The following is a 13,083-nucleotide window of genomic DNA, read 5'->3' on the forward strand; positions in this document are numbered from 1 at the left end:
TCGCAAGAAGGGGCCCCCACGTGGCCCCCTGGGATGGGGCTGAGCCACAGAGAGGGGAGCAGCTGAGCGATCGGATACCTAGAACAAGGGAGGCTGGATGCTCTCCCGGTCCGTGAGGCTCCAGGAATGGGGGCCGCGGGGTCGCAGAGCAGCACCCCAGGCCAGGTGGCGATGGTGACGCAGAGATAGTTACCGTGACCCGGAACGGCGTAGCAGCTGAAGCCTCCATGCTGGGGCTCTTCTCTGAGAGGCTGCCCGGCAGGCTGCGCCGGGAGCCCGGCCTTTCTTGGGGCGACTCTGTCAACAGAGGGAGAGAGAGGGTGAGCGTGGACAATCTAAGCCACCCAGTCAGGCCCTCCTGTCATTCCCGTCCAGGCCAGGACGACACACAACTGGTCCCCATAAAATGGTCCAACCATTGTGGAAAACAGATAGCGGTTCCCCAAAAAGTTAAAGACAGAGTGGCCACATGACGCAGCAATTCCACTCCTATACCCCAAAGAACTGAAAACAGGGACACAGAGAAATACTTGTATGCAAATGTCCATGGCAACATTATTCAAAATAGCCGAAAAGGTAGAAGCAACCCAAGTGCCCATCAACAAGATGAATGGATAAACACAGTGTGGTAGCCGCATACAATGGAAGGTAATTCCATCATTAAAAGAATGAAAGTTCTGATACATGCTGCAATCTGGATGAACCTTGAAAACATGCTGAGTGACAAAAGCCAGACACAAAAGGACGAATATTGTATAATTCCACTTGTACGAAGTACCCAGAACAGGCAAATTCATAGAGACAGAAAGGTTACCGGGGCTGGGGACAGGGGAGCTTGGGGAGTTACTGCTTGATTGTACAGGGTTTCTATTTGGAGTGATGGGAAAGATTTAGAAATGGACAGCGGTGATAGTCGCACAACTTTGTAAATGTACATAATACCACTGAGTTGTACACTTAAAAATGATTAAAATGGTAAATTTCATGTATATATTTCGTATATATTTACAACTTTTTTTTAAAAAAAGGTCTCCTAAAACCCGCACTTCAAGGCGCACATCTTGTGATGTGTGACAATGAGCTCCCCGTTACTGGAGGTATACAAGCAGTCCCTTCAAACACGAGACTCTATGATTTCTAGCTTCCAGTTGGAACTGTCTCTCCCTGAGGCTTTAAACTTGAGAATAGTGCAAGGGCCAGGCAGGTAATGGAGGAAAGGGGAGCAGCGGCCAGCTGCTCGGCTCCAGCCGATTATTTCAGCATAGCAACGGGGGGCTCAGTGCAGCCAAAGCTTCCCGCGGTTCAGGAGGACCTGGAAATCTGGGGTGGGGGGGCGTTTAATATGAAATATTCTGATTTTTAAATGGCGACCGCTCATTCTAAACTCTTAGCCCCGGCCTGAGCACGCCCACTTAAACAGCCAGGTCAGTCCGCTGGCCGCTTTCCCCCGGCTCCCTGACGCCGGGCTCGGCACTGGCTGCCTCTTTTCTAGTGCTTGGGCTTTGGCTCCCACAGAGGCCCCCCTTCCTGCTGGTCCCAGCCTGACCCATCCAGCACGCCCTGGAGGAAACCCTTGGTTACCTCCTCCGCCCCCAGCTCTCAGCCCCTCAGGGCTCCTGTAGCAAAGGCCAGGCCAGGGTAGCCTAGCTACGCTCTCATTCTGCACAGTGTGTGCGCGCGCGCGCGTGGGTGTCCTCTGCTTGACGGTGGAGTAGCCTATCTACGCTCTCATTTTGCACAGTGTGTGTGTGTGTGTGTGTGTGTGTGTGTGTGTGTCCTCTGCTTGACGGTGGAACTCCTAATGCCCGCGCCTAAGCCGGCTGCATCTCCACACCCCCAGCGCCCTGCACGGAGGCTGGTGTGTGTCGGGTGCTTGGGAAAGACCTGTTGACTCAGAAGAAGAAAAAGGACGGGAAAAAGGACGGGGTGGAGATTTCCCTGGTACCTGCGAACACACTGGGGTGCAGAGTCAGAGGCGCATACCCAGAACACACACACACGCTTGCCTCCATGTAGACACTCGAATGCGCACCCACTCGGATCCATCCCCAGATACACGTGCACGAGTGGATGTGTGGACACGTGCACACACACAGGACAGACGAGGAGCAGGTTTTCCCAGAAGGCAGATCGGGCTACTGGGGGGCCGCGCTACACTTTCCGGTCCATTCTCTCCGTGCAGTCGGCTTGCACAGGGGTCCTCATAAGTGTGGAAGGACAGAGCTGAGCCCCTCATCCCACTAGGGCAGGCCAGTGCCGAGCCCTGGCCGGTGGGCAAGCAGGCAAAGCCACTTTGGGACTGGAGGAAGTGGGCCACCGGAGGGGATGGGTTCAGGCCTACCAGGCAGCCCTGGGGCCACCCCTTCCAGAAAAGCTTCCTCTTCAGCCCAGTGACTGCCCTGTCTTAGCGCCTCTCTGCTTCCCTCGTGGCGCTTCCTACTTAGAACCTTCCTCACTCCGCTCCCCCTCTACGGTGTCTGCTAGTCACACCATAGGGAAGACCCACTCTTTTTGGAGATTTCCCCAGGAAATCTCTTCCTGCACCCCCCAGTCTGCCTTCATCTCGCCCCCACCCCCAGTATCCCCCGTCACCTCCACCTGGGGGTCCTCCATAACTAACCACTGTGTCCCACCCATGTGTGCGACACTGCCCTCAGCCTCCAGAAGCCTCTCAGGAACTACCCCGTCTCCCTGACACACACACACACCTGGCCACAGCTTCACTGCCCCTTCCTGGGCAGGTGTGCCCTCACACCTCTAGGCAAGAGACACACAGAGGCACCTGGCAGGACACAAGGAGCCCAGCGAGGCTGCTTCTTCTCTAAGATCAAGACTGATGTTCCGGGCTTCCCTGGTGGTGCAGTGGTTGAGAGTCCGCCTGCCAATGCAGGGACACGGGTTCGTGCCCCGGTCCGGGAAGATCCCACATGCCGCGGAGCAGCTGGGCCCGTGAGCCATGGCCGCTGAGCCTGCGCGTCCGGAGCCTACGCGTCCGGAGCCTGTGCTCCGCAACGGGAAAGGCCACAACAGTGAGAGGCCCGCGTACCACCAAAAAAAAAAAAAAAAAGACTGATGTTCCAGGGCTTCCCTGGTGGCGCAGTGGTTGAGAATCAGCCTGCCAGTGCAGCGGACATGGGTTCGAGCCCTGGTCTGGGAAGATCCCACATGCCGCGGAGCAACTAAGCCCTTGCACCACAACTACTGAGCCTGCGCGTCTGGAGCCTGTGCTCTGCAACAAGACAGGCCGCGACAGTGAGAGGCCCCCGCTCGCGCAACTAGAGAAAGCCCTCGCACAGAAACGAAGACCCAACACAGCCAAAAATAATAAATAAATAATTTTTAAAAAATAAAAAAGACTGATGTTCCCTCAGCCTGTACAGATCACGGCCATTGCCTGCTGGGTCTGAGCAAGAGGCGCTCAGAGGCTGTGTGGTCCAACCACCATTTTATAGATGAGGAAGCTGAGACTAGAGGAAAGGAACTTATCCACTAGCTCCTAACCCAGTAGATAAATAGCAAAGACCCTCGTGGGTGCTCCCAAAGTAGCCGTAAACTTCAATTCAGACACCCTGGGGAGCATCTCTAACCACTTCCAGTTTGGCACTGCACAATGCAAATTGATTTTTGCTCAAATAAACTCAAGATTAAAAAAAAAAAAAAAAGCCCAGGCTACACCCTATCTGCATCAGAAGGCAGAAACCCAGCAGGGGGGCTGCAGGGCAGGATGGCTGGGGTAGGAGTCCACTCTTCCTCCTGCACACCAGAGGAAGAGGAATCTAGGCACCTTTCCGGACAGCTTCCGCTTAGCCCCAGTTCCATTCTCCATCCTTCTCCACCCCGCCTCCTGCCCCAGGGTGTAGACCACCAACCCGGCTTCTGGGTCCTCCGGCTTCCATGGGGTTTGGCCAGTGGGGAGCCTTGGCAGGAGATCAGGGGAGGGAGGAGAGTCACCTGGGTCAGCTGCCTCTCTCCACCAAAGCTCCCGACTACCACGGACTGCCATCAGGTCCCCTGCGCTCTCACCTCCCAGCAGCCACGCTCCCCTCCCCTCCTACCAGCCTCGGTGGACCAGCCCCAGCTGCCAGTAGCTCTGGGGTCCTGCACTCCTCTTCATGGCTCCCCACACCCGCCCACACCTCAAATCATCCTCGTGTAAGTGCCAACTGCTTCCTGCTGGACCCCCACGGATCCACCAGGCGGGATCTTGGCTGCCTGAGAACCAGGCCCCACTCATGGAGCTGGCGGGACCCCGTTTACATATGGATGGGAAGCTGTGACATGCCTGGGGATCACACTGAACCACAGGGGCAGAGTCTGGGCTCGGTCAGGCTCCCTTCTGAGCCTACATGCCAAACAGCTCCCCCTAGAAGCCAGCAGCCAACACAAGCTCCAAACACAAAGTTAGTAATAATAACCACAGGGTTCCCCGGGGTACGGACCAGTGTTTCTCTACCTTTTATTCATTCCCCCTAAGGAGTCTTTTTCATTTCCTAGTTTCCCCTCAACAAAATTCTAAAACCATAGATATACAGTAAGTATCTTTTTGTCCTAGATGTATATCAGGCTTTACACAGAAAAAGAGTGAGACTTTTTCACCTCCCCTTCCTAGAATCAATTTTTTTTGTCCACTTAGGGGCAATATTGGCCGCATTGACACACTTCAAATATCATCCCCACCTCACAACTTAGACAGCTATGGGGAGCTCCATTTTCCAGATGAGTAAATTGAGGTTCTAAGAGGGAAAAGTGACTTCCTCTAAAGTTCCCCCAGGTAAGAAGCAAGAGTATATGCTGAAACTGTTCCCCCCAAACCCACACTTAGAGGGGCTCAGAGAAGGCAGAGGATGCCTGGAGCATGGGGTAGGGGGCGCAACACCAGGCTGGGACCAGGAGACTCGACTTAACCTTGACTCTGCTGTGTGACTCCAGGCCAGCCCCTTTCCATCCCCGGGCTCATGACTTATCATCAATCCAGTGAGTCAGGAAGTAAGAGCAGTGACTGTCTCTATTCCCCACCACCTAAAAAAAAGGAAATGGAAAAAGAAAACCGCTCTTTATTTTACAAAGGCAAAGAAGACGGCAAGCTGGCCCCCTGAGTTCTATCTCTGCCTCTAAAAACACAGCTGCCTTTGCCTTTGACTTAGTAGCAAGTCTTTTCTAATTTGAGGAAGCAGACACTGGGATGCTTGGGCTCATGCCCCGCACCGAGCTCTAAGCAACACAACCGGTACTAGCAGGACCCCAGAGAAGTTGAGTGAGTTTGCTAACATCTTGCAGGATGAAGGTGGCATCCCCAGGGACAGACCCCAGGAAGGGCGAACCGGCCGACCTCCGAGTCTCCCCCAGACCTCGGAGCACTGGTTCAGGCGTCTTCCCTCCGCTCAGACTCACTGTGTGACCTCCACATGACCTCTCGGGCTTCCAGTCTACAAAATTAGGTCATAGGACCAGCTGATCCTGCATCCCCTTTCCAGCAGGAGGTCAAGAGTCTCTGTTTCACCACGCAGACCAGGCTGCCTTCCTATTCTTGGAAGCCATAGTCGGAGAAACGCATTTTAACCTTCATGTGTTTGCAAAAAAATAAATAAAATTGGTTTCATTCAAATGCTGCTGGCTTGGTTGCCATGGATACCTCCTAATCATGAAGGATGACTGTTACTTGTTCCCATGGAAACACGGAGGCCTGAGGAACATCCTGTAATTTCAGACAAGACACCAAATTTCAGTTGTCGGGTTGCACCGCCCAGATCTTACTGCTTAAAAACAGGTCGAGGCGGCAACCTCTGATACTGGCAGCAGGAGAAAAGAAGTCAGTTCTATAGAAAGAGGAGGTGCAAGGCAGGGGTGGATGTGTGTGCAGGACCTCAACAGTGATCAGGAAGATGCAAATTAAGACTACCAGATGTCATTTCACACCTTTCAGGGAGGCAAAAATGAAAAAGAACAATGACCCCAAACGTTGACAGGGATGTGGGAAAGTCTTTCTTCACTGCTGGTGGAAAGAAAAGAATTTGAGAACAATTAGAAAAGAGCTAGTTGAAACTGACACACACACACACACACACACATATACTCTAAGACAGGAAATTCCCCTCCTACATGTCCAGTCTAGAAAAATGCTTCAGACTTGCACATGGAGATCTGCACAGAGACGTCAACTGCAGCACTGTTTGTAGTAGCAGAATGTGGGAAGCAACCTAAATGTCCACCAACAGGGGAATGGATGCCCCAGTGGATGACTCCTTGGGGCAGTCATTCGGTGGAATAGGGTAGGACTCCAGGGGGCAATGTCCACGGACCCCTACAAAGGACCCAGTTCTATAAGATCAGCATGAATCAAACTCAGAAATAAGAGGTTGAGTGAAAAAAGTACATTGCAAAAGGAAACAGAGTGCAATCCACTTATACTTTTTTTTTTTTAACAAGAATGTTCACAACAGCTTTATTTGTAATAGCCAAAAACTGGAAATAATCAAAACGTCCTTCAGTAGGTGAATGGTTAAACTGTGGTACATCCACAGTGTGTGAGGCAGAATAATGTTCCCTCCAGAGAAGTCTACCCTAATTCCCAGAACCTGTGAAGATATTTTATATGGTAAAAAAAACTCTGCAAATGTGATTAAGGTTAAGGACTTTGAGATGCAAGTGTATCCTGGATTTCCAGGTGGGGATAATCTTAAATGTGCAAGAGGAAATCAAAAGGATGGCTCTGAGGGATTCAATGATGCAAGAAGAGACAAGAGAGATTCTAAGCATGAGAGGAATGATGGAAGAATGGGGTCACGAGCCAAGAAACGTGGGTGACCTCTATTTAGAAACTGGGAACATCCCTCAGCTGACAGCCAGCAAGAAGATAGGAACCTCAGTCCTACAACCACAGGGAACTGAATTCTGCCAACAAGGAATGGGCAATGAAATGGAGTTTTCCCGAGAGCCTTCAGAAAGCAATGCAGCCTACTAATACTTTGATCTTAGTCCCTCAAGACCCACACCAGACTTCTGACCTACAGAACTGTAAGATGACAAATCTGTGTTGTTAAAGCTAAGTTTTTTTTGTTTTGTTTTCGTTTTAATTTATTTTTGGCTGCATTGAGTCTTTGTTGCTGCGCGCAGGCTTTCTCTAGTTGCGGCGAGCAGGGTCTACTCTTTGTTGTGCTGCACTGGCTTCTCACTGCGGTGGCTTCTCTTGTTGCAGAGCATGGGCTCTAGGCACGCAGGCTTCAGTAACTGTGACATGCAGGCTCAGTAGTTGTGGTGCACGGGCTTAGTTGCTCCGTGGCGTGTGGGACCTTCCCGGTCCAGGGATAGAACCTATGTCCCCTGCATTGACAGGCGGATTTTTAACCGCTGCGCCACCAGGGAAGTCCAAAGCTGCTAAGTTTTAACTTGCTATGGCAGCAATAGGAAACTAATACACATGCCATGGAATACTACTCTGCAAAGAAAAAGGAATGCACTATTGAAATACACAACAACTTGGATGATCTCCAGGGCAACGTGCTTGGTGCAAAAAGCCAATGTCACAAGGTCACATGGTGCATGATCCCATTTATATGGCATTCTCAAAGCGGTAAAGTCATGGAGATGCAAAACCAATTGGTGGTTGCCAGGAGTTAGGGATGGTGGGGGGGCAGGTAGGTGGGTGTAACCATAAAAGGGCAGCACAAGAGGGAGATCTTTATGGTGACAGAATAGTCTTGTGTCTTGATTGCAGTGGTGGTTACACGAATTTACACATGTGCTGAAATGGCACAGAGTTATACACACGCATCGGACCGATGTGCACAAAAGATGAGAGAGGAAGGAGGAAAGCAGACACTGACATCCAGAAGCTGACCTGGCATTCACAGCTCTGCCATGTTATTCTCCTTTTGGACATAAACAACCTCACAGGATACCAACCTCAGACAAGGCTACCATGATAAAATGAGGCAAAACAAGTCCACTTTATCATTTTGTCTAAACCACTGACAAAAGCCAGGTCACTGCGCCACCCACAAAATACCAAAAATCTCCCCACCTTGGCGAAAATGAGTGTCTGCTGCTTCTTTACCGAAGACAGCTTTATCCTTGTGCTGCCTCTTCTCCCTGGAGATAAGATTTGAGACACCCCATCACAGAATTGCCCCTGCTTTCTGAGAGCAGCCAATCAAGAGTGAACCCCACTTCCTTAGACGTCCCCCAAATCACCCAACCAAAGCCCAAATCCTAGAGTAGGTTCTCTCTACCACACTCTGAGATGTCCCGTGGCTCCCCACAGTGTGTGTTCTCCATCACTGCCCTAAGTAATAAACCCAACTTGTTCAGCTGGAGGTGTGTTCCTGGTGGGTCTTTGGCTGGAGGGCACTGTACTGGTTACATGAGATGTAACTATCAGGGGAAACTGGGTGAAGGATGCACGGAAGCCTCTCTGTACTGGTTTTGCAACTGCCTACATATCTGTAAAAATTTCAGAATGAAAAGTTAATAAATAGCCTATTTGAAATACATGGAATCATATCTGTGTGTAAACAATTGAGATTTTCCATCCCGAGAAACTGACTGCAGAAATGTATTCATATCCAGGGTTCCCTGAGTAGAGAGAATGGCCAGCAATCTAGAGGCAAGAGGCACAGAAATAGAAACACCCCTGCAAAGGCTTGCCATGGGCTCTTTAGAATGAAATACATTTGCTGTCGACATGATTAAACTAATATGATGTTTTACTTTCTGTTTGTAAGTGTGTGCTCTTACATAGAAAAATATCATGAACAGTACTCAAAAACTTGGTATCAGAGATACTCTTTGGAGAATAGGATGGGCTACGGGTGGGACCCGTACCACTTGCTGAATGAAGAATAATTCAGCCTTCCCAAAACTAATAGTAAAATAGAAATAGGTGGTATGATGATTCAGTGCCAAATTGTACCCTCTGAATACGTCTGAATAGGAAAACGGAAAAGGAGCAAGAGAAAAAACAAAATCAGAAAACAAAACAAATGATATTGAAATCAACAGCAGCCCAAATGACCAGTTAGAGAAAGTGGATCAGGAAAGTCCAAAAATTAGATTTAGAAACAAACTCGTGGGTGAGGGAACGAAATTCCCCAAGCGTAAAGCTGCCAATGAACTGATGTCCCAACTTCCCCTCCCCCGCTACTGCAGGAGTGGCCGGATGAACTGCAGGAAAAGCCAAAGGTAAGATCACCATGGCAGCAGGTCAAGGAACCTTCAGAGTGTTAGAACTTTTCAGACAGGGCCGTCCAGCTGATGCCACTGTGTATCTGTGTGCGTGTGTGTGTGTGTGTGTGAAGCACATCTGTACTGTTCTTATCTGCTCTTAACAGTTAGCCAAATGAAGAGTGAGTTTGCCAAAACAGTGCACCGATATGTTGGTAGGTCTCCTACACACACTTTTTCCAGTTCAGACTTTGGCCATCCATCTTTCTTTTTTATTTTATTTATTTATTTTTGGCTGCATTGGGTCTTTGGTGCTGCGCATGGGCTTTCTCCAGTTGCGGCGGGCGGGGGCTACTCTTCGTTGTGGTGCACGACTTCTCATTGCCGTGGCTTCTCTTGTTGCAGAGCACAGGCTCTAGTCGGGCGGGCTTCAGTAGTTGTGGCACGTGGGCTCAGTAGTTGTGGCGTGCAGGCTCAGTAGTTGTGGAGCACGCACTTATTTGCTCCACGGCATGTGGGATCTTCTCGGACCAGGGCTCGAACCCGTGTCCCCTGCGTCGGCAGGCATATTCTTTACCACTGCGCCACCAGGGAAGTCCCCCATCCATCTTTGGAAGAGGGAGGAGACATGGTTCTTAGAGGTTATTAAACCTTACCTGCCTGTGGTAGGCAGAATAATGGCCCCCAAAGAGCCCATCCTGATCCTAGAACCCATGAATATGTTAACTTCAATGTCAAAAGGGACTTCAAAGACGTGATTAATGATCTCGAGATGGGGAGATTATTTTAGATTACCTGGGAGGGTCCAATGTAATCACAAGAGTCCTTATAAGAGAGAGACAGGAGCATCAGAGAAGACAGGGAAGGCGATGTGGTGATGGAAGCAGAGGTGGGAGTGAGGTGGGGCCATGGGTCAAGGCAGCTTCTAGAAGCTGCAAGAGGCAAGGAAACTGATTCTCCCCTAGAGCCCCCAGGGAGAATGCAGTCCTGCCGACACCTTGGCTGTAACCCAGAGAAACTGATTTCAGACTTCTGACCCTGAGAACTGTAAGATAAGTCTCTGTGTTCTAAGACACGAAATTTGCAGTAGTTTGTTCCAGTAGCAATAGGAAGCCAATACACCCACTGATCAAGGTTCAACTTATTCTAGTAAAAATGGAGGGGTAGTGACATCACACCATTGGCTGACCCAGGACTGTGGACTCTCAAGGTCCCTTTTCCAAATCGATGGCTGCCTTAAAAGGAGAAAAGCTTCCTTTTGGAAACATAATATTCATGACCCTACCTAATGTAAACTTCTTTCTTTCTCTACAATGCACTTGTTATCAATCAACATATGTAAAAGGGTTTGAAAACCACGAAAGTATACGGTACCTTTCTTGGTTATTTTATAATGTAGTTTACAGATGTTTTCACATCTGTAGGTAGAGAATATTTCTCTTTGGATGGTCACTCCACATGCTGTGCGTTTATCCTCAGCACAGATACTAAATACATTATTAAAACTTCTTTAGGGTATATAAGCTCCAACAACAGCACTCCAGAGAGAATCATGATTATCAAACCCTAAATATTCAGGTATAGAACTAAATTCACTCTATTTTTCATTTCATTCAGAAAATATAAATGATTTCTTTTTACCCCAAAATTCCACCTCAGGACTTAGTGTTTGTTCAAAAAGTATATTATTTATTTTTTTTTGGTGTGAGAGCTGGAATTAGCGCTTTATTTTTTAAAATGACAATAGAAAAGTACCTTTAAACAGTTTATAAAAGCATAATAGACTGTGTAGAAGTTGCTCTGTTTTCCTATTCAATTAGAACAACGTGGCTATACAACAGTCTTATAGTTTTCCAACAACTTAAAATAGGCATAAAGTTTTAAGTGTGTACATACTGATTTTTTATATATAACTTTAAAACCCTCTTTACCTTTCTGTATTTGACAGCTTGGAATTCAAATTTTAAATTATCTCTAAATAACAAGGTCCTACTGTATAGCACAGGGAACTAAGTTCAATATCATGCAATAAACCATAATGGAAAAGAATATGAAAAAGAATAAATATATATGTATAACTGAATCACTTTGCTGTACAGCAGAAACTAACAGAACATTGTAAATCAACTATACTTCAATAAATAAATAAATAATCTCCAAGTTTCTAATTTAATGATTTAATACTAAAGCAAACTGAATTTCAGCTCTTTGTGTAATTTTTTAGCTTGAGGAACAGTTGACGCATAGATTGTACATTAGGTCCTATAAGGAACATGAAGCTATAATTTGACAAAACAAAAGAGCTGATTGTTTTACGTTCTACAAAAACACCTGTGACTGCCCTAGGAACTTGGAGGGAAAGAAAATTGATGCAAACATGAAGTTCATGCTACCGGCCATGAGTCATAGTGTCCTTTGTCTCTGACCCACGAGTCTCGTGTCTTCTGCCGGCACCCGGGAAACTCTCCCAGGCTAGGTTGCTAGTCAGCAAGTAGGGTAAGCTCTCCACCCTTCATAGTTATTAACAAAGAGTATCAAAAATACTTAGGAATAAATTTAACAAAACAAGTACAAGGCTAATAACTTTAAAAATATTGCTGAGAGACATTAAAGAAAATCTAAATAAACAGAAAGATACACCGCTTTGAAGGACTGGGAAGACTGTCTTGTAAAGATGGCATCTCTCCCCAAACTGATCTATAGATTCAATGCAATTCTAGTCAAAATCCTACAGGCGTTTGAAAGACACTGGCAGGCTCAATTTTACATTTAGATGGCAAAGCAAAGGATCTAAAAGAGCCAACCAATCTGGAGAAAGCAGAAACAGGTTGGGGGATTTATATTACTTGGTTTCAAGACATACTTTATAGTCTTGAAATGTAACTAAAGTCATCAAGATAGCATGATATTAGCAAAAGGATAGACATATAGATCAATGGAACAGAATAAAGAGTCCAGAAATAGTCCCACATATATGTGGTCGATCGATTTTTCGAAAAAAGTACAAAGATAAATTGGTGGTGGAAAAGATCGTTTTTTCAACAAATTTAGCAGCAGAACAACTGGATATTTGTATGTAATAAAATGGACCACCAGGAAATGCGGAGAAACAGATCTAAGAGAGACGGGGACTGCACGGTATGTGTATATTTATCTTCACGCTGACTCCTAAAGTAGGAAACATCAGCTCCAACTTTAACAGGAAGAAACTGAAGTTCAGAAACATCAACTGAAAGGACCACAACCACTCGGCTAAGCAACGCAGAAGGCAGGATTCGAGCCTGGCGAGCTCTGAATCGAAGGGCTGCCCCAGGATGGGAAGCGCCTCCATGGAGAGATAAGTGAGAGGACAACAGGTCCCAAGTCCCCCGGAAGGCTGAGTGTCCTCCCTGCCCTTGGCCTCTCTCTACATCTCCAGGTGCCATCCCAGCCCCGCTACACGGCAGAAAGGGATAAGGGATGCCTCATTCGACTGCATATTTTGGTCCCCTGATGTTGGGTGTGGGGAAGGGAGAAGTTTGGAACCTATGGAACTGCGATAACCTGCTATCTCTCAAAAGGAATCAAGTTGTCTTTAAGTTCAGGACATGGTTCAGAGTCAGTGGAGGTTGCCCACTGTTTCGGGGGTGGGGTCTGCTGGGAGAGAGGCATGGAAATGACTGTGGAGGGCTGCAGTCCAGGGCACCTCCCCGCCCTGGGAATCCTCAACATAGAGCATTTGGTGGGGGCACAAGAACGCCTCAGAGGGGACGTGGAGGGGTCAGGCTCCTGGTTCTCAGAAGGTGGGAGGGAAGCGCTGAGAAGACGTGCCTCCCAGCTATGTCTCAGGATTCTGGGTAGGGCCTCCCAAAAGGACAGCACTAGTGTTCACCCCTTAGTCCCTGGTTGGCCTCATGAATAACAGTCCAGTGTAAGCGTTGCAAA

At 48.1% G+C, this 13,083-nt stretch overlaps 1 protein-coding gene across 8 annotated transcripts in view; it reads right to left on the minus strand.

The window, feature by feature from the left end:
* The window catches only part of DAB2IP (DAB2 interacting protein), a 194,475-nt gene that overhangs the window by 103,073 nt on the left and 78,319 nt on the right, over positions 1-13,083 (minus strand). For all 8 annotated transcript variants that reach the window (XM_060014210.1, XM_060014213.1, XM_060014212.1 and 5 more), the window contains exon 2: positions 194-297. In XM_060014210.1, coding sequence (XP_059870193.1) covers positions 194-297 — 104 coding nt within the window. The remainder of the gene's footprint in view (positions 1-193; positions 298-13,083) is intronic.

The sequence above is a fragment of the Delphinus delphis genome, chromosome 6, assembly GCF_949987515.2.
Source record: "Delphinus delphis chromosome 6, mDelDel1.2, whole genome shotgun sequence".
NCBI lineage: Eukaryota > Metazoa > Chordata > Mammalia > Artiodactyla > Delphinidae > Delphinus > Delphinus delphis.